This window comes from Neomonachus schauinslandi, chromosome 9, assembly GCF_002201575.2.
Source record: "Neomonachus schauinslandi chromosome 9, ASM220157v2, whole genome shotgun sequence".
Classification (NCBI taxonomy): domain Eukaryota; kingdom Metazoa; phylum Chordata; class Mammalia; order Carnivora; family Phocidae; genus Neomonachus; species Neomonachus schauinslandi.
Genome location: NC_058411.1, coordinates 95,356,989 through 95,383,447, shown reverse-complemented (window position 1 = coordinate 95,383,447; position 26,459 = coordinate 95,356,989). Strand labels below are relative to the sequence as shown.

Genomic DNA, 26,459 nt, shown 5'->3' with positions numbered 1-26,459 from the left:
CTGACACCTTGGCTTTTATGTCTAGTGCCTCAGTTTTTGGATCTGCCACCCAGGGGATACCACTTGATCACTTGGCTCTGATGGCCAGGGGTCTTAAATTCCTGGGTCTCAGAGAACTGTGCCAAATGGAGAGACAGTTCTTAGAAGGCTTCCACTTCCAAGGCACTGCACAGACAGCAGACTGGGGCACACTTCCCAGTCTTTCTATGTAGGAGGCCTCTTTGCTTGTCCTGGAGCTTTGATCTGAGGCGCAGATTCAGGTTTGACATACATCTAGTGGTCTGTGGAGCTGGTCTCGAAGAATGGAGGCTGTGGACACCACAGTCTCCCTCTGTCTTGCTGCAGCTCACCAGTATCTTTCAGAAGAGGGGTTGCAGACTCATCAGGAGCCCTAATTTTTGCAATTGTCACCCAAAGGACACCTCCAGATTGCTGGCTCTGATGGCCAGTGGGGCTACACTTGTAGTCTCATAGGACTATGTATGTTTGCATACTTTTAAAAGCTGCTACCTGATGATCTGGCTTCCCATTAGCTTGATTCTAGGTGTTGAAATCCTCCTTTTCGGGACACTGATAGGTCTTGGCATCTACTTAACTACTGGGGGCTATTAAAAATATAACAGACTACTTGGACAAGCAAAAAGTTTGGGATAGCCAAGAGGTAGGGCAGGGTTGAACAACAAGGATCACCTACATGAGACCACTCCATCAAGACAGGGGGGAGGTGGCTGTTTTATCTAATGCATAGAAACCGACACAGAGTAGAGCAAAATGAAAAAGAGGATATGTTCCAAATGGAAGAATAAGATAAAACCTCAGAAAAAGAAAAACTTTTTCAGACATAAGTAATTTACCTGATAAAGAATTCAAGTAATGATCATAAAGATGCTCACTGAACTTGGGGGAATAATGGATGAACATTGTGAGAACTTTAACAAGGAGATGGAAAACATAAGAAAGTACCAAGTAGAAGTCACAGAGCTGACATAACCAAACTGAAAAATACACTAGAGGGGTTCAACAACAGACTAAATGAAGCAGAAGAAAAGATCAGTGAGCTTGAAGGTAAGGCAATAGAACTTACCCAATCAGAGCAGCAAATACAAAAAAGAATGAGACAGTGATATCTTAAGGGACTTATTAGACAAATCAGGAGACTAATATTCACATTATTAAGAGTCACAGAAAAAAAGAGCTAGAGAAAGGGGCAAATTTCTTATTTGAAGAAATAATGGCTGAAAACCTCCCTAATATGAGGAGGAAACAGATACCCAGATCCTGGAAACCCAGAGACTTCAAATTAAGATGAACTCATAGACCCACACCAACATACATTATAATTAAAATGTTTAGGGCACCTGGGTGGCTCAGTTGGTTAAGCGACTGCCTTCGGCTCAGGTCATGATCCTGGAGTCCCGGGATTGAGTCCCACATCGGGCTCCCTGCTCAGCAGGGAGTCTGCTTCTCCCTCTGACCCTCCTCCCTCTCCTGCTCTCTGTCTCTCATTCTCTCTCTCTCAAATAAATAAATAAATAAAATCTTAAAAAAAAAAATGAGCAGAAGATCTAAACAGACATTTTTCCCAAGAAGACATACGGATGGCCAACAGATACATGAAAAGTTGCTCAATCATTAATCATCAGGGAAATGCAGATCAAAACCAAAATGAGGTATATCACCTCACACCTGTTAGAATGGCTGTTATCAAAAGGACAAGAAACAAGTGTTGGTGAGGTAATGGGAAAAAAAGGGAATGTAAATTGGTGCAGGCAGTCTCTATTGAAAAAAATATGGAGATTCCTCAAAACATTAAAAATAGAACTACCATATGATGCACTTCTGGATACTTGTCCAAAAATGAAAACACTAATGCAAAAAGATACATACATCCCCATGTTCCTCACACTATTTAAAATAGCCAAGATACAGAAACAACCTAAGTGTCCATTGATGGATGAATAGATGAAGAAATTCTGGTGCACACACATACACAAATATTATTCACCAAAGAAACAAGTGAAATCTTGCCAATTCAGACAATGTACGATGGATGTTGCAGGCATTATGCTAAGTGAAGTAAGACAGAGAAAGACAAACACTATATGATCTCTCATATGTGGAACCTAAAAAAATAAATAGTTCATAGATACAGAGAACTGACTGGTGGTTGCAAAAGGCAAGGGTTGGGGGAATGGGAGAAATGGGTGAAGGGTATCCAAAGTATGGATCTTGAAATCATGCATGAAGACAGTAGTATGCCATGAATTGTAGCCATCCATGGCTGACACTATGCCATTTCAAATTTTTGCTACCCAAAATTAGTGTATGTTCTTACAAATAAAAGCAGTTATACTTTATAACATTTTATACACATGTAATGCTATCTTCCTTGATTTTCTACCTGGTAGTATAGGGTGGCCTTTTTGCATCACACTTTTTATAGGTAGTAATGTGCTATTGCAGTGAAACAGCTTAAGTGCATTTTAGAGACTATTGTATCACCATCCTCATCAATCGACATTTATTGAATTCCAGCACTATAAATAATGCATATATATTTTACATGTAGTGAAATATGTGTGCATGTTTTCATATAAAGTATGCTATGGCCATTTTTTTTTTTTTTTTTACATCTGTAAGAAAACAGGAGCTCCTATTTAATGGTTTTGAGACTCAGAGGAGTATAAAAACAACTCTGCACAATAAAAAAGAAAAAATACCTGCCTCCAGGTCATTGGGAGAATTAAATAATGTAATGCATACAGAGCACTCAAAAATGTCCAGGTATGGTAAGGTAACCTAAGACTGTATTTTTGCCCCTAATCTTTTACGACTTTTGTTTATATTGTTTTAACTTTAAGTAATTGTTTAACTTTTATAGTTAATTTGTAAATGGCATGAATAAACATTAAAGACTGATTTGCTACCAAAGATTTTGAGTGATGTGTTGATGATCATGTTGAAAGTTAGGCTTAATTTCAAAGTCTTGAAAGCGTACTATAAAAAAAATGAGATTTAAAAAAAAAAAGATCTCATTTTAAGAATGGCATTAGAATGTTGGTTATCCTATGAACGTACCATTGTTCCTTCCCATTTTTTAAGTCTTGGGTAAATATAATCTGACACTGAGTTAAGTGTTAACTGACACCATATCTTCTTTTTCTTTCAAGATTTTATTTAAATTCAAGTTCACATATAGTGGAATATGAATTTCAGATATAGAATTTAGTGACTCATCCGTTGCATATAACACCCAGTGCTCATTACATCACATGCCCTCCTTAATGTCCATCACCCATTTACCCTGCCCCCCCCCCACCTCCCCTCCAGCAACCCTCAGTTTGTTTTCTACAGTTAAGAGTCTCTTGGGGCGCCTGGGTGGCTCAGTCGGTTAAGCGTCTGCCTTTGGCTCAGGTCATGATCCCAGGGTCCTGGGATCGAGCCCCACATCGGGCTCCCTGCTCAGCGGGGAGCCTGCTTCTCTCTCTCCCTCTGCTGCTCCCCCCTTGCTTGTGTGCTTGCTCTCTCTCTCTCTGTCAGATAAATAAATAAAAATCTTAAAAAAAAAAAAAGTCTCTTTTGGTTTGCCTCCCTCTGTCTTTATCTTATTTTATTTTTCTTCCCTTCCCCTATGTTCATCTGTTTTATTTCTTAAATTCCATATATGTGTGAAATCTTACGGTATTTGTCTTTCTCTGACTGACTTATTTCACTTAGCATATACACTCTAGTTCCATCCACATCATTGCAAATGGCAAGATTTCATTCTTTTTGATGACTAATATTGTGTGTGTGTGTGTGTGTGTACACCACATCTTTATCCATTCATCAGTTGATGGACATTTGGGCTCTTCCCATGTTTTGGCTATTATGGATAGTGCTGCTATAAACACTGGGGTGCATGTGCCCTTCAAATCACTATTTTTATATCCTTTGGATAAATACCTAGTAGTGCAATTGCTGAATTGTAGTGTATTTCTATTTTTAGCTTTGTGAGGAACCTCCATACAGTTTTCCAGAGTGGCTGTACCAGTTTGCATTCCCACCAACAGTATAAGGGGGTTCCCCTTTCTCCACATTCTCACCAATATCTGTTGTTTCCTGAGTTGTTAATTTTAGCCATTCTGACCATAACTGACACTATATATTGCTTGATCAACCTGCAGTTAAAGTTATGAACCAGGAAAACCAGATGTAAATAACCAAGATCTCCACGTGACCTGGAATAATCTGTAGATTGTTACATAGCACTGGTTTCAAAATTATGAATAGGTAACCTAAAAATACTTCCTCAGATTAAAACAAAATCATTGAATATCTGTATCTTCCCAGTGGAGAATGGGCTCTAATTAGAACCACTAAAAATTGAATAGGCCATCTTACAATCTAGAGCCCTCTCTATCAGGGGAAGTGTTCACATTGATGTAACCCATCATTTAGGAGAAGTTGAACTGTACAACTTCTGAACTCATTGCCAGTTCTGAGAGTTCATAAAATTAAAGAAATTGAGGACCTGCTCCAGTATGGTTGCTTTTAATTTGGGACTCTATTTTCTCTTTGACATATAAGATGTCAAAGTATAGAATTTTGAATCATAAGCAATTTTATTCTTAACATTGCCGACTATTTTTTAGGAGGAGTAATTTGAGCTGTTTATATGTCTACAAGGTACTTTTTATACTTATCCACTAAAGAGTATATTGAAGATAAGGTCATTGTAAAAAAAAAAAAAAAAAAAAAAAAAAATCCTTCCAAAAGAGGAATTCCTCTCTTTTACATGTCCTCCTTATTTAAAAAAAAAAAAAATTAAGTAATGTTTACACCTAACATGGGGCTCAATCTCATGACCCCAAGATCAAGAGTCACATGCTCTACCAGTTGAACCCACCAGGCACCCCAGAATTCCTCTCTTTTGATGGAATAAATAAGAATCAAAAAACATTTCACATTCTGAAGTCACACTCAGGATTTAGCAAGCAAATTCTGTAGTGATCATCTGGATACTTTACTTTGCCAACCTTTCACACATCCCTTTTGCCAAAGTAAAAAAATTTGGTAGACTAATGTAATGAAAAACCATGAAAACCTAAGTCCCAGAGGGAGAAAAGGATGGCTATATTACCTTTCTCATTAGACTCATTGCCCTGCTTCTCTTTATTTGGTGTCCGGTTCTTTAGGCCCATATATATGCCATTGCTATCATAAGAGCTCTGTGGACAGTGTTTTCCTTATTGCCTTATGTGTTTCTTTAATTAAAGTTTCTTGTTTTAAGCCTGACATAGTATTATGTTAAAATTTAATGTGACTCTTAAATCTTGTTCTTAATGCTGACAGTACACTGGTGAACGAGATAGTTATGGTCACTGCCCTGGTTGTACATACAGCCTAATGGAGGAGGCAAACAACAAGGAAATTGGCTGTTACATAATTATTATAAGTCATGAGAAGAAAAAAAACAGTACACTGATAAATACGGTGAGAGTGTCACAGGAGGGCGCTGCTTTAGATAGGGGAGTTATTAGAGACACTTCTGAAATAACATTTCAGCTGGGACTTGAAGAATAAGAAAAGTAATTTTTCCAGGTAGGGGGAACATGTCAAGTCCCCGAGGTGCAAAAGAACGTCATTTAATTTTCTTTCTGGTCTGATTTAAACCATAAAAATGACTGATTTAACTTGATACTGAAATGGTTATGATTTGATACAATTCATTTAAATTGTCAGCACTGGAAAATAGTTACCTCTTCACTTTGTACCTTCAACCTTGACCTGAACCACTCAGAGTATTACATGTAGTCTCAAGTTAAATATGACATATTTAATCTAATACTTCCTGTCAGGGGAATTCTCAATGCATGTTAGCTCCTTTCCTTTCTTCCCCCTCTTCAACATTACTGGGAATGTGTTTGCTGGGCAGCTCCTCTCTCCCCACACCTGCACCAGAGATACGTGGAATTTGGTGTGGGTATAGGAAGGGCACAATCAAGAATAATACCATTGTCTCCAAAACCTGACCCTAGTGTCTCTGTTAAGGCTCCCCAGGGTCCCTACCTCCTCCTAAGTCTCACCCAGTTTGACTTCTTAAATTCAGGTCACTTCAGGAATGTATTGCATAATACAAATGTATAACTTATATATATTTATGTTATATAGATAACACAATATAAATACACATGTAAGTATATATAATGTTTTTACATACTAGCAAGAGCTAGTATATTCATCAGTCTACAAGAACTGAAGTCCCAGTTACCATTATATCCTGTTCACAGGTCTTCAGTTGTTTTCCTTTGTTTCTTCTTAAATCTCTTTTTGGCTCTCCACTGCATGACATTATCAAGAAGCTGCTCTGGTCAGTGCTGAAATAAGAGGTGAGGTGGGGAAATATGACTGGATTCCCATGGAATTCCTCTGATGTCCTCTTTGGTGTTTCTCAGGTAGTGGTCCTCTCAAAGGCCTTGGTAGCCTTGGCCTGCTGCTGAACTGGTACAGGAGGGATTGGCTCTTTACCTATGACTGGATTCCAGTAGTAGTTAAGACTTGGCTGGTTTCCCTGTTCCCACTTGAAGTTACTGTTTTACAAAGTACTTTTTCCTGGCAATAATAGAAGTGGTGGGGGTGAAGAAAGAACACTGGACCTTTGGAATCTCTCTCTGTGCCTTCATTTTTTTCCCTTATCAGTAAAATGAGAGTGTTGGTATAGATGATCCCTGAGGTCCCTTTTAGGCCTAATATATCATGTTTCTATTTTAAATTATATAGTTTTGTTTCTGCTGTCTGACTTACGTAATGTGTATGTTGGAAATTATCTCAGTGTATGAATTTGATACTTCTGTGGAAATGTAGAGCCCTACTGGTTGAGCTGGATATACTCATCTCAGAGTGCAGGGTTGGGTTATAATTGGAAAACTTTGTACTGGGGTATCTCTTACAGTGAGTTTTTTGGGATGCTATTGAAAGCAGTGGTACTGTATACCTTAAGGATGAAACAAGCTAACTAAGCCTGAGTTAGTCTCCAAAGAGTTATGATCAGTGAAATTTGTGGTGAATGACTTGAAGATGTGGCTTTTAATTTTGTTAAAGTGGTCAAATTGTATTGAAATAGCACTGTCCTGTGTAACTCTGAGTTCTGTTGCTCTAAATTGGTCCCTCCTTCTTTTGCAGGAGCTATTGTGACAATCTTGGTTACCATCCATTAAGTGCTGCTGACTTTGGAAAGATCATGAAAAATGTCTTTCCAAACATGAAGGCACGTCGTCTGGGCACAAGAGGCAAATCTAAATATCCTTTACCGGAATGGTTTTTAGTACTCTCTTTAGTAATCACTTAAAACATCTGCTGTTGTAGTTCAACTAGCAACTATATTTAGAAGTAAATTTAAGTCAACAAATATAAGCAGCTCAAAGTTCTTAGTAGAATAATTGCAAACATTATTTTCCTGGCTATATATCAAACTACAAGAGAAATAACAAATAGTGGTTTTAGGATTATGATAGATTTCACCATATTCTGTCACTGTAATGTGTGTTCTTAATGATCCAATCTCCTTTAACAATAAGAATTAACTGAGATAGGTCACAGTGCAGCTATTGTAAATCATATCAGTAAAAATGGAGAAAGAGGTTAGCTGTCTTCTTCCCGTAATTTAGAAACATCGGGATCTCTTTGGCAAAATATACACCACTCAGGAAAAATTCCTGTGGAACTTGTCCTGGATGATTATATTCTCTTTAAAGTATTTTTTCAGCCAACCATTTAAAGCCTGTATTAAAATTAAAGCCAGAGCATAGGAAAGGTCCCTGTTGTGACGGAGACATACTTAGTAGCAAACAGAAGGAAATGAAAATGAAGAATTTATTAAAGTCCTTCTGACTCTTGGCAGAAGGCTGTAAAATAGACGGTCTCTGTATTAGAAAAAATATTATTTCTCTTTACGTAGCCCTTGGCCTTTTTCAAAGCACAGAAACCCACTTCTGTGGAGATGAGAGGAAAGGGGAAGGAAGGGGACACTGCTTTTCTGAAACAGCTCCAGGTGCTCTCTGCTCACTTGTTGCATGACCCATCCTTGTTCTCTGAGTACAAGCAAAACTGTCTTGATGGGTCTTTGGCATGTTACAGGTGATAATCCTGTGTGTTTCAGTGGAAAAAGAACTGAAAAGGTTAAAGCCCTTGTGACACTCTTTAGAGTTGTTTTTGTCCCAGTGCCCTGGGCTAAAGTTTCCCTGTGCTGTGCCAGGTTTCCATCTGGATATTCCTTTCCTTCTGACCTGTTTGTTACTGGTGGTTGGCATAGCCTATTAGGAACATTTATTCATAAAATTTAGAGCGATGAGAATCATTTTGTTTCGTTTAAGACAATAACATTCTACAGAGACTATTCCAATTTCAAAACAGTGAAAGTGTCCTGAATTTATAATATTGAGGTTTCTCTTATTGAAGAACTCTGAAAGTAGATGTTATCTCGTGCTGATTTTGTTCCTATTTCATATATGGTTACTTCTCAAATGGTGATTATATATAAGCAATTCATTTAATTTAGAATGCTTTAGACCTTAACTGTTTATTACATATTGCTACAGTGGACTAAGGAAAAAAGCCTTTGTTCATATGCCAACACTGCCCAATCTTGATTTTCACAAAACTGGAGATGGGGTAAGAATTCTGCCTTTTCTTTTTAATAAGTAGAATTATACCTTAATATCAGCATTGAAATGCATACTGCATAGTCTCATTTGGATAAAACCAGGGACCAGGAACTATGCCTTTTACAAAATAAATGAGACAAAAAATTTAACAGTGGCTGAAAAATTTTAGCATATCTGACTTACATCAACATGATTGATGAAATTAGATAGCATTTACATCAACATCGTTGACGAAATTAAGAGGAACATAGGTCTAAACTGGTTTCTAAATATATCCATGATGTATATTGACTATATATATATATTGTCAACAGGAAAAATTAAGTTGTGGGGTAATATAGTATGGATGTCTTTTTTTTCCCTTTTTGATTTACTTATATATCTAATACAAGTACAAAGAAGAGAAAATACAGCTAGTGGCATAGTTTGTTTTACTGATGTCAGAAAAGTGTTTTAGAAAGATTCGTAAGATCCCTTAGCCTTCATATATATTTAACGACCATTTCAGTGTTTCAGTCCCAGTGCTCCTGGTGGCTGTGACCTGGCCGGTGGTGTAGGCATAGGCCTCGCATTTGCACGGCTCTTCTTTTTTTTTTTTTTTTTAAAGATTTTATTTATTTATTTGACAGAGAGACAGACACAGTGAGAGAGGGAATACAAGCAGGGGGAGTGGGAGAGGGAGAAGCAGGCTTCCCACGGAGCAGGGAGCCCGATGCGGGGCTCGATCCCAGGACCCTGGGATCATGACCTGAGCCGGAGGCAGACGCTTAACGACTGAGCCCAGTAGGGCGTTTTATATGACTTTGACCCGACAGACCTAGATTACATCTTCTAATTAAGAATACACGCCTTCAGTGTGCTTCAGTTTAATTTCTCTGAACTTTCTTTTATAAGTTAACTTTTCCTTTTTCCTTTGTTTAGTTGGAAGGAACTGAACCTTCTGGGCAGCTTCAAAATATTGATGAGGAAGTTATCTCTTCTGCTTGCCGTCTTGTGTGTGAATGGGCCCAGAAAGTGTTAAGCCAGCCATTCGACACGGTCTTGGAGTTAGCACGCTTCCTTGTAAAAAGTCATTACATAGGCACCAAGTCGATGGCAGCTCTAACGGTAATGGCAGCAGCACCACCAGGTACAAAATTACCACTAACAAGCTAAAGCTCAAAGGGACAGAGGTGTTACTGCATTTTAGAGTTGGTGGCAAAAGAAGAGTTTCTCCAGAGAACTTTCCTGTCTTTTTAGTGTTTGTATGAGTTTACCCTCACTTCACTTAACTCTAAGTTTAGATGGGTTTGTTGAGCCAACAAAAATAGTATTAATTATAGTCATTTCATTATAAGGCTGCAAGCTGTAGTTTTTCTCTAGTATATTGCTCTGCTGAAACATGAAACTTTTATGATTTCCCAGTTGATCTTAATTTTTCCATTGCTACTTTAAAATTTAAAGAATATGTGTATGTGTACTTTTAAATATACATGTGTGTCTAAATTAACAAATATTAGATAAGATTAAATTTTTAAAATGACTTGCTAGCTTCCTATTAGAAACTAATAAACAAAATGATCTTTGGATAATGTGAGAGGTAACTTCGTGTCACAAAAAGCAAACTATATGAAGCATTATTATAAAATAGCAAGAGTGATTTTTTTTAAATATACATTCAAATGAATATTTTTGTTCAAATAAGGATTTTTTTCATTTGATAGTTTTAGGAATTGACAGTATTGGAATAAACAACTCCCTCCTAAATTAGTAGCTGTGTAAAGTACCTGTTCTGTTGCAGTTTTTTTTTTTTTGCGAGAGAGAGAATGAGAGAAAGCACGAGACGGAGGAGGGTCAGAGGGAGAAGCAGACTCCCCGCTGAGCAGGGAGCCCGATGCAGGACTCGACCCCAGGACTCCAGGATCATGACCTGAGCCGAAGGCAGTCGCTTAACCAACTGAGCCACCCAGGCGCCTCTGTTGCAGTTTTTTAAATGTCTCATTTCAGTCATACATTTTAATAACCTAAGGAAGAATGAATAAGTTGTGTTATTACTCTAGGAAATTATAATTTCTGTGAAAAATGTATTAATGTGAAACTTATTTTCCAGAGATTATTCTTCTGATTATTAAATGTAAATAATTTAAATCTGTAATGGATTTCTCCCAGCCAGAATTGTAGTTTCTTAAATAACTTCACTTTTTTTTAAATCTTAATAATTTTAACAGTTATTTTTCTTTCAGTTTATATTTATCAGAAGCTTTACGTATTTGGTGGGGGGTGTATTCTTGTTCTATCCTTTCATCTTATTGTCAATTGAGGACTCACTTCAGCAAAATAATCTCTTACCAGAATTTTGTCATGATTTTCTTTGTCTAGATTGTAAACTGTATGACTTAAAGCTGCTCATTTACACTTACACATGAACAGGAGAGCGCTTGTGTAGCCTTATCTAGTTAGGTAGCCTGATATGCTACCTCATTTCTTCCCCCAGCAGTCCTGTGAGACAGGTGATATTAATTCCCATTTTACAGATCAGAAAACAGGCTTGGGGAGGTTAAGTAATTTGTCCATGGCCAGATAAGCAGTGGGACCAGGATTTGAATTCCAGTTTGTTGGTCTCAAAAGCCCAGATTAACTGCATTACATCATGCTGTCTTCTTATCTTCTGGCAAAATGAGGTTTTAAAAGATATGGGCCAACAACAGAAAAAAAAAAAAAAAGATATGGGCCCTTCGGCTTTCTGTGTTCTCTCTTACCCCTACTGACACCTAGATTAGTACTTGAACGAGCTGAGGAATTAGGAGGTACCATGGGAAAAGAAACCTCTCGATCTTATTTTCCTCATTGCTCACAAGGTCTGACTGAAAGAAGTGGTGAATGATGGGATGAATGAATTTTTAAAGCATAAGTGTAAAGGAAGGTGTGTTTTTTAAACAAAAATACTAAAAATTTCATATATAAACATGTTTCACTTTGTGAAAGTATTCAGTAGTTTAGCAATTATATGATTACTCAAAACATTTTTAGATTCTTAAAATTTTGTTCTCAACCACTGCTATATTTTTTTAAATACCTTTGGTGATTAATCTTCATCTTTTGAAGGTGAATTTGGTTTTTTATAAATATAGTCTCCATATTAAGAACAGGTTGTGTTTCAAATGTCCTTTTGTACGTCAGCTGCTTGGAAATCATTCCTGTCCAGAGACCCTGGCAGGAGGGAGACAGCTGAGCTTTGAGCCATTGGCAGAGGCTTTCGGGTGCAGGTGCTGAGAAGCCAGAGCCCAGGCTGGGGGCCAAGAGGGAGCAGTACAGTTTGAGCTGGATTTGAAGAGAAAAAATGGTACTTAGGTGATCAAAAGGGAGTCAAAAGATGAGGGATTACTGAGTGTGTGGGAAAGAGTTTAAGTCACTTCTTTCTCTCCTGTCCCCCCTCCACAACTTGTTGATGAAAAGCAGAAATTGGGCCAGGGAAACGGTGTACCAGAAGGATGGTGGGGTCCTCCCCTTTCGTCTCCACTGTTTTTACCAGCCACAGCTTACTTTCTAATGATTGTAATGCTGCACCCTAAATGTGAAATGAGCTTTTTAAAAAATTAATTGTACTATATCAGTTGTTCTTAACTTAAAATTTATCTTTTTGCTTAGTTTATCATTCCTTTTTTCTCAGTGTTGCTCTTACTACTGCTTTGAAAAGTTTTCTCAGTGACACTGTTTCAAAATACCTTAACCTCAGTTTTATGCAGCAGCTCTGCTTAATTACTCCTGTGTCATACTAGAATAATTGTATAGTAGCAGTTAAAATAGTACCTCTTTTTGTGAATTGGTAGAACTAAACACTTGTTTTCCCTATACACATTTTTTCTAAATATGAATGATTTCAGCAAATATTTATTGAATGCCCCTTGTGAGCTGAATATTTAAATCATGAAAATGCATGCATTTCTAATTAGAGAATTGGGGAAGGACATTTCTGACATCTGATAAGATGTGAAACATGCTCCTTTGGTATTTATTTATCTTAACTTCTGCATATTTATGACATAGCTACTACTCTTCAAAATCTTCATCTATTATTGCTGACTTAACTGAAACGGTCACCTGAGTTGAACCATATTTTAAGGTGTCAAACCATGTTGACAACTGTTTTTAAACTGAAAGTCTAACACTTAACGCTTTATAAAGAGATTGTGAGTTAAAATTTGCTGGTTTTGGTTGCTTTGTCCAGTAGATGGCTACATAGCCAAAGAAATTGAGTTGTGACTGCCTTCTATAAAACAGAGTATTTATTTTAGCTTTCTTTTCTGTTTATTTTCAGGAATTAAAGGAATTACCCAGCCGTCTGCTTTTATACCTACAGCTGAGAGTAATTCTTTTCAGCCTCAAGTGAAGACTTTGCCTTCTCCTATTGATGCTAAACAGCAATTGCAACGGAAAATTCAGAAGAAGCAGCAAGAACAGAAACTACAGTCCCCTTTGCCAGGAGAATCCTCAGGCAAAAAAGCAGAAGGCGCTACAACCAATGGAGTGACTAATCTTTCTAATGGAAATCCTGCAATCCTTTCTCCTCAGCCTATTGGTATCGTTGTGGCAGCTGTCCCTAGTCCCATTCCGGTAATAGCATTACATAGTGTTAGACCTCACTGGGATGCTGGGAGAGCATTTGTTTAATTAAAAGTGGCACACAAGAAGGAGGCAAGTATAGGTATAGATTCAGTTTCAGATTGATTTTGTGAGCACAGATAGATTCAGCTTCTGTCAGTCGTCTTTTAAAGATTTTACTTGGGGCGCCTGGGTGGCTCAGTCGTTGGGCGTCTGCCTTTGGCTCAGGTCATGGTCCCAGGGTCCTGGGATCGAGCCCCGCATCGGGCTCCCTGCTCAGCGGGAAGCCTGCTTCTCCCTCTCCCATTCCCCCTGCTTGTGTTCCCTCTCTTGCTGTGTCTCTCTCTGTCAAATAAATAAATAAGGTCTTTAAAAAAAAAAAAAAGGTTTTACTTAATTACTTGAGAGAGAAAGTGTGCACGTGCGCACAAGCATGGTAGGGGGAGGGGCAGGCGGAGAGAGAGAGAATCTCAAGCAGGCTTCCCGCTCAGCATGGAGCCTGACCCGAGGCTCGATCCCATGACCCTGAGATCATGACCTGAGCCAAAATCAAGAGTCCGCCACCTAATTGACTGAGCCATTCAGGCTCCCTGTCAGTTGTTTTTTAGTCACAATATACAATGCTGATTACAAAGCAAGCTATAAAATGAACACAAGTGAAAATACAAAGATTTAAGACATGCAGAGTATGCACGCATAACCAGAGCTTTATGTAAGATATGAATCATTTTCAGAATTGTTTCATCTCTAGCTAAGCCAAGATGATCAAGTGTGAATTTTTTTTGGTTTAAACTTTTCTTCTTTTTAACATTCAGACAGAGCAAAGTTGTAACACATATTGATAACACTTTTTTTTTTAAGATTTTATTTATTTATTTGACAGAGAGAGATAGTGAGAGCAGGAACACAAGCAGGGGGAGCGGGAGAGGGAGAAGCAGGCTTCCCGCTGAGGAGGGAGCCCAATGCGGGACTCAATCCCAGGACCCTGGGATCAAGACCTGAGCCGAAGGCAGCCGCTTAACGACTGAGCCACCCAGGCACCCCTTGATAAAACTTTAATATAGACCTGTTGCTGTGGCTTGCTCTACATAGGACCATGGACAAGTCCCTTAGCTGTTCTGAATCTGTTTCCTTATTAACAAACGAGGTTATAAGTCTCCTTTTCTATCTCACACAACTGAAGTTATGATGAAGGGGCTTTTAAAATGAGAGGGCATTATGCTAAAACAAAGTGGTATTTTATGTTATTATTGATGATATCATTAAGGAGATCTTTTATCTTTGTTTTTCTTATCATCATCATTATCATCATGTCATCAATACGTGGCATACCTGGTAACCACGCTCATATGCTATTCACTATAGAGCAAACTTGGGGAGACAGTAGTTTTATCTGAGAACGTATCCACAGTGGTTTAATTATTAATGTCCAATGACGTTATGACAGTCCCCCGCCCCATGAGTGAGTCACTTTCTTGGCCCAGAGGTAGATACCTTTATAGTTGCATGTTTTTTCAAGATTTTATCTTCTCTTCCTATAACCTCCTTAAAAATGATTATTTTGGCAAGTATTCATCACAATTGCAAAGTTTTTAGTCTTGCCAATTTGAAAAGTATCTTAATGTTTTTCTTACATATTATATTTTATAACTATATTGCACTGTGTTACAGTTTTTGTAATATTTATGTGTCTGATTGTATACAACCTGGTCTAACATATTTATAGATAGATAGAACTCTTGTCTAACAGAGGAACTGTTTTTTTCTTTTTAGCATTACATTTATTAAATGCCTTAATACCATACAGATACGTGAATTACTGTTTATATCCTAGACTTGTTAAATCTGACTTTTCTGTTTTCTACCTTTTAACAGGTCCAGAGGACCAGGCAGTTGGTAACTTCACCCAGTCCAATGAGTTCTTCTGACGGCAAAGTTCTTCCCCTCAATGTACAAGTGGTCACTCAGCACATGCAGTCTGTGAAACAGGCACCAAAGACTCCTCAGAACGTTCCAGCCAGTCCTGGTGGGGATCGTTCTGCCCGGCACCGCTACCCTCAGATCTTACCCAAACCAGCAAACACCAGTGCACTCACCATTCGCTCCCCAACTACTGTCCTCTTTACTAGCAGTCCCATCAAAACCGCTGTTGTACCCACTTCACACATGAGTTCTCTAAATGTGGTGAAAATGACAGCAATATCCCTCACGCCCAGCAACAGTAGTGCCCCTCTTAAACATTCTGCCTCAGTGAACAGTGCTACAGGAACAACAGAAGAATCAAGGACCATTCCACAGATCAAGAATGGTTCTGTTGTTTCACTTCAGTCTCCTGGATCCAGGACCAGCAGCACCGGGGGAGCATCTGCCGTGGAAGTCAAAATGGAACCTGAAACATCATCAGATGAGCATCCTGTACAGTGCCAAGAGAATTCTGATGGGACTAAAGCTCCCAAAACAACACCTAGTGCCCTTTTGGGGCAGAAAAGTAATACGGATGGAGTAGTGCAAAAACCTTCAAATGAAGGTGTCACTGAAGCAAAAGCAACCAAGGTCTGTGACCAGAGGACCAAATGTAAAAGCCGCTGTACTGAAACTCTGCCAGGCGCTTCGACAGGCAATAATCCAAGCACTGTCACCCTCTCAGTTGCCACTCAGAACTTAACTTTCACCAGCACCAGCTCACCAGCTAATGGTGACTCAATAAATAAAGACCCTAAATTATGCACTAAAAGTCCAAGAAAGCGACTGTCTTCTGCATTGCAAGAGTCCCAGGTGCCTCCCATAAAGAAACCAATTGTGGAACAGCTTTCTGCAGTTATCCTAGAAGGTCAGAAACCAGGCAGTGTTGAGAAGGACCAAAAGGTTCCACATTCAGGGAAAATAGAAAGTTCAACAGCCGGTGCTCAGATTCCTAGCAAGGTATCAATGAATGTCAATTCGCACATAGTGGCAAATCGACTCTTGAGTTCTTCTGCTCTCATTGCCGGTGATTCAGCTTCAGAACAGCAAACACCATCATCATCTCCAGATATAAAAGTAAAACTTGAAGGGAATGTCTTTCTTTTGGACAGTGATTCAAAACCAGATGGCAGCTTTAATTCAAATGAATGGCAGCAGGTCAGTAAGGATTCTGAGTTTATATCTGCCGGCTGTGAACAACAGCAAGATATCAGTGTTATGACAATTCCTGAGCACTCTGATATCAATGACTTAGAGAAATCTGTTTGGGAATTAGAAGGAATGCCACAGGACACTTATACCCAGCAGCTGCATAGCCAGATACAAGAATCTTCTTTGAATCAAATACAAGCACAGTCTTCAGATCAGTTACCTCTACAGTCTGAACTGAAAGAGTTTGAGCCTTCTGTTTCCCAAACAAATGAAAGCTACTTTCCTTTTGATGATGAGCTTACACAAGATAGTATTGTGGAAGAGCTGGTGCTTATGGAGCAGCAAATATCAATGAACAATTCTCATTCTTACAGTAACTGTTTGGGAATGACCCTTCAGAGTCAGTCAGTAACTCCAGGAGCTCCAATGTCATCTCATGCCTCCGGTACCCACTTCTATCATCCAATCCACAGCAATGGCACTCCGATCCACACACCCACACCCACTCCTACCCCAACCCCAACCCCAACCCCAACCCCAACTCCAACATCAGAAATGATTGCTGGGTCTCAGAGTCTGTCACGGGAGAGCCCTTGCTCCAGGCTAGCCCAGACCACACCTGTGGATAGTGCTTTAGGAAGTAGCCGACACACACCCATTGGTACTCCACATTCTAACTGCAGCAGTAGTGTCCCTCCCAGCCCTGTTGAATGCAGGAATCCATTTGCATTTACCCCAATAAGTTCCAGTATGGCGTATCATGATGCCAGCATTATCTCAAGTAGTCCTGTGAAACCGATGCAAAGACCCATGGCCACACACCCTGACAAAACCAAGCTTGAATGGATGAATAATGGGTATAGTGGGGTTAGTAATTCATCAGTTTCTGGCCATGGCATTCTCCCAAGCTATCAGGAACTAGTGGAAGACCGTTTCAGGAAACCTCATGCTTTTGCTGTGCCTGGACAGTCTTACCAGTCTCAATCCAGACATCATGACACTCATTTCGGTCGCTTGACTCCTGTCTCTCCTGTGCAGCATCAAGGTGCCACTGTAAATAACACCAACAAACAGGAGGGTTTTGCAGTCCCTGCCCCTCTTGATAATAAAGGGACTAATTCATCTGCCAGCAGCAACTTCAGATGCCGGAGTGTGAGCCCTGCTGTTCATCGCCAACGTAATCTTAGTGGAAGCACCCTGTACCCCATATCTAATATCCCCCGATCTAATGTGACCCCCTTTGGAAGTCCAGTAACCCCAGAGGCTCACGTTTTCACAAATGTTCACACAGATGCGTGTGCCAACAACATAGCTCAAAGAAGTCAGTCAGTTCCATTGACGGTCATGATGCAGACAGCCTTCCCGAATGCTCTTCAGAAGCAAACAAACAGTAAAAAAATAACCAGTGTCTTGTTGAGTAAACTTGATTCTGACAATGATGACTCAGTGAGAGGTTTGGGCGTGAACAACCTGCCCTCCAATTACACAGCCCGGATGAATCTCACTCAGATTTTGGAGACTTCCACTGTTTTTCCTAGTGCCAATCCGCAGAATATGATCGATTCCAGCACTTCTGTTTATGAATTCCAAACACCACCTTACCTCACTAAAAGTCATAGCACCGATCAGATCAGCTTTTCTCCTGGAGATAATCAAGCACAATCAGAAATCGGAGAGCAACAATTAGATTTCAGTAGCACTGTTAAAGACCTGCTGAGTGGAGACAGCTTGCAAACCAACCAGCAGCTGGTAGGTCAGGTAGCGTCTGACCTCACTAATCCTGCATCTGATTTCTCGAGTGACATCAGGCTGTCTTCTGAGCTCTCAGGCAGCATCAATGATTTGAACACTTTAGACCCAAACCTACTGTTTGATCCAGGTCGTCAGCAGGGACAAGATGATGAAGCTACACTGGAAGAATTAAAGAATGACCCATTATTTCAACAAATTTGCAGTGAATCCATGAGCTCTATGACTTCATCAGGTTTTGAGTGGATAGAAAGCAAGGACCATCCTACTGTTGAAATGTTGGGTTAAATAGTGTTTTATAATATGTAGCACACTGTATCTAAAGACATATGTATTGTATTTGTCTTAATGGAAGTGCCTCCCGCAGCAGAAAAACTTAATATTAATTGTGACATTTTAAAAGAGTTTGCTGCAGAAGTGGTTTCTTCTTCAGTAGGAAATGGTTAGACTTGCCTCAGTTCTTAACAAGTTTCTGAAGACAGTAGGCTGTAGAAGAGCAAGTATTAGGTTTTAAATTTTGTAATGTTCCCCCATTTAATCACATTGTTTGCTAGTAAACAATTGACTAACCAGCTTTTTTTTACAAGAGCATTCTAGATCTTTATTTTGTGTAAGTTCATTTTAATTCATCAGTTGATCTGCACAGAATGTAGAGGAAACCATTGATTTTAGGTATAGGCTATTTTTTGTTGTTGTTGGCATTATCTTTTAGATATGAAATCATAGCTAAGGTAAACTGTAGACAAGAAGGTCTTCCTTGAAACAGGGATAATATTCAGGTTATTATCGGTATTTAGGCTTGAAGCATAGAGCTACTGTAGAATGAAAAAAATCTCTGTAGGACTTTCTGGGACTTCAGTACCATTTGCACCTGCATTTTGAAGGGCTTAAATAGGAGAAAATAATGGAAAATTAAATATTAATTTAAGGAAAGCAAAAGCTGCACTAAAATTTTTTAAAGGAAAAACTAGTAGCCATTTATATTTGTGACCTTGCATTAGTCTTATTTTAAAATTTGATTTTTAATATGGAGCCAGCACACACAGAGACATGCATGTACATGTGTGCACACGCACACACAAGTAAAATAACTCCAAATATTGTAATTTAATAGAATAAGTACAAGCGTGTTAGAAAAATACTTTATGTTTTATTATTTGGTAGTTGAGATAGGGGAATTTAGAAGGAAAATAAAAGCATTTCCTTAGTTTCATCACAACGGCTACATGCATATATAAAAATACTATTTAAGATTTAATTTGAAGTTTTTAATTATAATATTCTTAAGTCCTCAATTTAGTGACTGACTCCTTCACTCCTGAATATAGTAATACAAGTTGATCATGGGATCCCTTTGAAAAACAAATAAACCGGAGGGAGATAATATAAAAAAACAAACAAAAAACATTTCACCACCTGAGGTCTGAAGCCACAAATCTTTATGTCGCTGATAAAACAAAGGGGATATCAATAGTACTTGAAGAAGAGGAGCATTTTATTACATGCTTAATTTATTTATTGTGATAACCACAGTTGCAAAAGAAGCACTCAGGATGTGTTTTAAAATGTTTCTCTGTATGGCTCCCATTTTGTTTTATGAATAATTATTTATGAATTTCTTGTTGACACAAATCTGCTCACTAGTTGACAGCTCCATCTGAGTGAATTTAGGATTACTTTCAAATAGATTTAAAAATTGCCATTAAGTTTTTAAAGCTAACATTAAACCATTGCTATGCTACCTTGAACCTAGCTAGCTAAGCTTTCCTTTACCTTAATTAGTAAGCCAATCAGAAGACTACAATCAATGAATATTTAACAAATGTGATGAAGGGTTTAATTTAATAAGGTTTAATTGTTCAATAAATTTGCAAGGTAGGGTATTAACATATTTTGATAAATAAACGGTGCTAGGGTTGGCTCAGAGGTTTATATATTGATATGTCTTAGTTATTGGCATTTGTGTATGTTTGCTGTTATCTTGATTTAATGATCTGTTAGATATTTTTTCTTGATGCTAGTTACTTCTTCACTGTACATTGAGACACAGCACTACTGCACACCAAAGTATGCAATACCCAAAGGAAACTGTGTGATTTCTTTTAACAAATGATGGGAGCCTTTCTATATGAGATACTCTGAAAAGGAGATTTTGAGGCCATTCTAATCCCTTGTTTACATTATTAGCTTCCTACTAATATAAAAATAATGGAAATCTTTTTTTATAAAAATATAAAGACTGGAGGATTTTTAACCCTCTGTACAGTATTGCAGCAAACACTTTAAATTTGGTTGAATTCGTCCAGCAAACTTTCTGGGGTTCATATATTGCACTAAATTTGTTGAACCTGTGGTAGGCACATCTCTTAGGATAAATGCAACCAATACAGTCCACAGATTAAACTTTTTAAATGTGTTTCATTATGAAAAGACAAAATGTCATCAAAGTGACAGATAAAATTGTCTTATGTAGCAATGTGCATTGATCTCAATGAGATATTTCTATTTCTTATTCTCTTACATGAGAATATTACAGCAGGAAGAATTAAGTTTAGTTTGCTTCACCATGTTAATACATGATCACAAAATGTGCATGAGTGTTATTGACTTATCTTGTACAGTACTAGGTATTCCTGTAACCACTTTTTTTTCCCCCCTTGGCTGTATTAAAGCTGGTTCAGTGTTAACCAGGCAAGCATAGTTATTCACAAGTTATTACTTTTTTATGTTTACTAATTCTGCTTAGTTATTGTTGAATATGTTCTTTTCTCAAATTATTTTCATTGTTTTCATGTTTAAAACATTTTTCATACTGTTTATCATGATAAGACTTCATGAAGTAAATAATTTTGCATATAATTGCAATAAGCACTGACTTTTGAACTGAAAAGAAGGAAAGTTTTTTTTTTTTTTGTGCAGTGCATCTGAGGTTCATATAATAGTCTTGTACTATAATGTGCTTTACTACACCATAAATGACAAAAAACAAGCCCTGTTTCATGTTTTCATTTAGTGCAAAAAGTCAGATTTCCCCAGTGTTTTGTTGTCTGTTGTACCTGCTGAAACTACAGTAGTTGAATATTGCAGTAGCATTTCAGTTCTCTTTTTTTATTGAAAGTGCTCAAAAATTGTTTTTTAAATGTTTTCAAAAACAATTAAAAACATTTTATATTAAACTGACTGGGTCTTAAGGTGATTTGTGGTGTCTATCTTATATAGGCAGTGTGCCATTTTCAAACAGACCTGATGCCATTCTTCCTTAGATCTCATGAAATTCATAGAAATGGATAAAAATCAGCACAAGGCTGGACAGTGCTGTTAATCTGCTCTCTGCTATTAATCCAGAAGGATACACAGATCTCATTTTATTCGTCAGAACTCTGCTGTTCTCTTAGGATGTATTACTGATGTGTGGGACGCAGCATAGAGCTTTATCTTGTCCAAAAAAAATATTTGCTTTTGCTTATTCACATAATGTTTGCTTTCAAGTGCTAGTCTGTGTAGTACCTGGATATGTATATTTTTGAAGCTTTGAATAGAAAAATAGTAGGAAAAAGTGGAGAAAATTCTAAAGCACAGCTGTGCCCCAAGGCAACGTAAGCATTTTGGTGAAGCAGAACCTGAGCTGTAGGTGTGGAATCATAAATGAGCAGATAGAAATTTCAACTCCTGTAGAGTAATGACACCAGGGTCTGAGACGGGAGTTTCCTCACTCCTGAGACTTAAGATGCAGCAACAACCAGTGCCTGGGACTATAACTTATATTGTAACCAGGACCTGAGCCAAACAGTCTACTCACCTGTGTATACAGATTTGTGTGGAACTGTGATAGCCCTACTGTCACCACAGAACTGCAACCCTGACTGGACAGGTGGAGGAAGCAATTACAGAAGGAAACAGAGTAGCGATTAAGAAGGGGAGAGATAAGAAGCAGGAAGACGCCCACACAAAATGAGCCTGTAAACCAAAATTCTAAAGTACTTGAAGAAAGCGAAACTAATCCTAAGACCATCAGCACTTAAGATAAAACGTAATGAACTACCTGGCTGTTAACTTTAAAATAGACATGTTAGGATTCTCCATGGCAAAAGTTTTGTTTAATAATCAAGAGCAGGCAAAAAACCAGTGGATGCAGTGAACCAATAAGAAAATCTGGGGGGAAGGTACTGTTTAACATCTGAGGTGCTTTGACCTGCACATTACAGAAAACCTAACACTGGCTAAAACCGTAAGGACATTTAGCTTAATTTTGAAGATGGAATGTCAGGGTTTCATTCAGCGGCTCAATGTTATAAAGAAATCTCTGTTTCTGTTGCATCATCTTCAGCTTTGCTTTTCTGTGTCTGTTGTGTCGTGGTCACAGGATGCCAATCACAGCTCCAAGCTTCATACATCCCAAACAAGGTGGTAAGGGCAGCTCCCTGCCTTTTATCAAAAGAGAAAATCCTTACCAGAATCTCCCATTAAGCACTCCCTCCTCACCCTCCAGCCCCTCTTTAGTCTCTTTGGACAAAACTAGGTCAGAGGTCCACCTAAAAGCCAATCAGTTTAGATTGTTGATTCATCCTTTATAGCTAGAGGAAGGGCCCATCTGTGGTCATCCACCTAAAATGAGTTCCGTAACCTAAGAAAGATACTAAGGCCTCAAGATCTTGTTCCCACCCTTGAGGGGCTCACAGTCTTGTGAGGAACCAATTACACGAATTTCTCAAAGTACATGTATATACTTTTCATAAATATATATGTCCCAATACAATATGCTATATAGAAGAAAAGAGGTGAGAATTCACACTCTGAGGAGCTAAGAACAGGACAAAAGAAGGTTCATAATAAGAACTACATTTAGAAATAGCTGTTAACTGGTGTAAACTCTTAACCGATATCCTGTCTTCCCTCTGAGTTAAAGAATCAGGTATTAGTATTATAAAGGCAAATTTCCTAAACACCTATTACCATGATAGAAGTCCAAAATGTTTATTTTGTTAAATATATGAAGCAGAGATTGATTATGATGTCCATTGCTATAAATGAATTTTTAAATAAATAGATGGGATCATTTTTCAATATTACATAATCTGAGATTTTTTAAAATATGTATATGACCAGCCCTGGAGCTATAGTCTGCATCGAAGGATAGAAAGGGAAAAACAAAAGGACTACAATTTTTTTTTTAAAAGATTTTATTTATTTATTTGAGAGAGAAAAAGAGCATGAGAGGGGGGAGGGTCAGAGGGAGAAGCAGACTCCCTGCCGAGCAGGGAGCCCGATGCGGGACTCGATCCTGGGACTCCAGGATCATGACCTGAGCTCGTTTAAAATTTAGAATTAGGTTTGAATTTGTGGGGATTTTATTTCTCTTAAGCCTCCAATCTTTCTATCTCTTACACTTCCTTTTCACTTTTGTTGCTTTGGGATTTTACCTGTATTTTGTAACTTTCCCCTAAATTATTTAGTTCCTTTTCTCCCCTTCCCACCATGGAAATATATGCCCTAAGGTATTAGAAGTCAAGGGAGAAAATAAGATTTACATGCAAAATTGGGTTTTACACACAACTTTGCAAGTACCTTTCTTAGAGGTATACCTAATCATTTATTTTTAAACCACTTAACATTTCATCAGGAAATAAAAACTAGGCTGTTTGTTGAATAAATGATAAAGCGCCTAAAATATGTCAGTCTCTGTGCCAGTTGCTAAAGAAGACATTTTGAGATTTTACAATATAAAGAAGACGCAAATGAACAGGCTTGCAGGACTGCTGTTTGCCACTAATAACATTCTCCTAGCCATCTGCATGAAAGACTACATTTACCAGCTTCCCTTGTAGTTAAATGGAGCCACTTAAAAGTGCTCAACCAAAAAGGATGTCATCAAAAGATTTGTGTGCAATTTCTTTGAAGTGTACTTGCCCTCCTTCCTCCCTGCTGGCTGGAATGCACCTGCGATGACTAGAACTCTAGTTAGCTCCCTTGGTCTTTGAGGTAAAGCCACACAATAGGGATGATGGAGTAACAATTCAGAAGGAGCCTGAGGCCCTGATGACAGTAAGGGAAACTGCCTGCTAGTCCTGACTGCTTGCCTCTGAATGTGTTTTACCTGAGAGAAATTTTTTTTTAAAAGATATTATTTATTTGAGAGAGCGAGAACACAAGCAGGGGGAGGGGCAGAGGGAGAAGCAGACTCCCTGCTGAGCAGGGAGCCCCATGCAGGACTCCGTCCCAGGACCCTGGGATCATGACCTGAGCCAAAAGTAGATGCTTAACCAACTAAGCCACCCAGGAGCCCTAAGAGAGAAATTTCTTCCTGGTTTAAGTCAGTTACTCTGACTGTTCTGTCACAACACAAATCCAAATTATAACAGGTTTTCAGCAGCAGTGGGAAATGTTAGATTAGCTTGAGGATCATTAAACCATCTTGGATTCCCCTCAGAATGGCACACTGCATCTCTTTTTCATTGGAATTGGTAAATTATGAGAGGCTCTTAAAGAATACCCTGATTTTAGCACAGCACTTGAATACTGTTTCGTATCTGTCCAAAGACAGAGAGAGAGAAAAGATAAAATTAGGTAGATTACAGACTGCTTAAATAATTGAAGAGAATTAATGAATCAAAGTAAAAGGCATTACAACATTCTGGTCATTAGTTTCAGACCTGGTTTTAAGTCTCAGCTCTGCTATTTATAACCTGGGCAAGTTATTTGAATATGAGTTATGATATCTATCTGGAGAGCATTTTTTAGTAGTGGCCCATATGGTTCTGGACTGTTGATTATTTTTGCCAATATCTTGAATGAAGACAAGTTTTCTATGGCAAATATTGTGGACTGGCTTGCTCAATTTCTGTCCCAGCCTTTTCCTGATACGCAGATTCTGGGAAGCCAAAAATTACATTTTCTTGACTTCTTCACAGTTTAGGTTCTGAATATGAATTACATTCCATCTATCAGGTGCATTCCTGAAAGATCTGGAAGATGAAAATGAAGCAGAAGCTATCTTCCTACTTGCTTTCAGTAACTTCCTTGCAAATAAGCTCACAGTGACAAAGTTTTGCAGCAGCAGTGTTTTTGAATTCATTCTTGAGATTCTTACATATCAAGGGTCCACATTCCATTGCCAAGTCACCAGTTCTTTGAACATCAAGATGCAGTCAAGCGGTGGCAGTGATGGTAGCAGCAGCAGCAGCAGCAGCAGCAGCAGCAGCAGCGGCTTCCTGGTCTACCTTCCTCATCTCTGGAGGGATTCCAGGTATGAACTCATTCCCTTGATGGTCAACTACCATGTTCGGTTAGTGATTTCTTAAGGCACAGACTAAAGATTATGTATAAGCACTTAATTCCCGGCATTAAATCTTTTTCTGCTTAAAATACCCAGAATAAGCATTTCCTACACTTACCTCTTAGCATATGCCTGTAGGCTAGGAGTCAAGAACATCTGAGATCTAGACCTGGTTCTGTCATTCTTTTCCCCTTTTTGTACTTAATTAAGAATAATGATCACTGTACTGGTTACTTCCCAGAATCTTTTATGAAGTTCAGTAGAATATGACAATATTTTATAAACCATATGTATAAGCTCTTATGATTGTTATAAATGCCTACATAAAAGGGCAGACATATATCTAGGAGAGGGAAAAATTATTTTTCTTTTTAGCACATAAATGTTATGTTTTACCTGAAGCCACAAACCCACATCCATCAGGAGTTAAAGTAAAAATGTATATTCAGAAAAAGGGCTGAACTTTGTATTTAGGTATATGACCATAAACAAGACATAACTTAATAAAATTTAGGCTAACCTGTTGTCATCTGAGCACATTTGTTTGACTGGTATCTACACAGATCATTTAAATCATGAGACCTCTTGTATTTGGATTTCACATATTTGAAATACACACGATTTAAATATCCTACACAAGTCCACCCCTAGTTCACTATGATCTCTTCACTTAATTTTTCACAATCTTACCTCACCCTCAGAAGAGTTCTGAAATGACTGTCTTGAAAATTACTGGTGATTCCATAATTGGTAAACCCAGTGACATCGTTCTTTTGTTTCTATAACTTTATATTCTGATTCACTTCCTCCCCAAACTCTTCATTCTTGGTTTCTTTCAGGGATCAGCTTTCACTGCCTATTATTTAATATAGAAATCTTTTGATGTTCTATGATTGGCTTTTCTCTTTTTAGTCTACTCTCTCCTTGGTCATTTCAAACACTCCTACAGCTCTACCTGATGGCTTCTAAATCTAAATTTTCAGATTTGACCTCTCTCAGATTTGACTTTTAATCTCAAAATCTACACGCTTCCAATTTGAAATTCATTCTCTCTTCTCCCAACCATCCCCTCTTCTTATTATCTGTTAACAATGTTA

The 26,459-nt window shown here is 38.2% G+C and overlaps 1 protein-coding gene across 1 annotated transcript in view; it reads left to right on the top strand.

The window, feature by feature from the left end:
• RFX7 (regulatory factor X7) overlaps positions 1-21,068 on the top strand; it is a 135,713-nt gene extending 114,645 nt beyond the window's left edge. The window contains exons 5-9 of the mRNA XM_044917954.1: positions 7,165-7,281; positions 8,568-8,652; positions 9,567-9,774; positions 12,943-13,238; positions 15,102-21,068. Coding sequence (XP_044773889.1) covers positions 7,165-7,281; positions 8,568-8,652; positions 9,567-9,774; positions 12,943-13,238; positions 15,102-18,377 — 3,982 coding nt within the window. The 3' untranslated portion in view covers positions 18,378-21,068. The remainder of the gene's footprint in view (positions 1-7,164; positions 7,282-8,567; positions 8,653-9,566; positions 9,775-12,942; positions 13,239-15,101) is intronic.
• Positions 21,069-26,459: the final 5,391 nt, after the last annotated feature.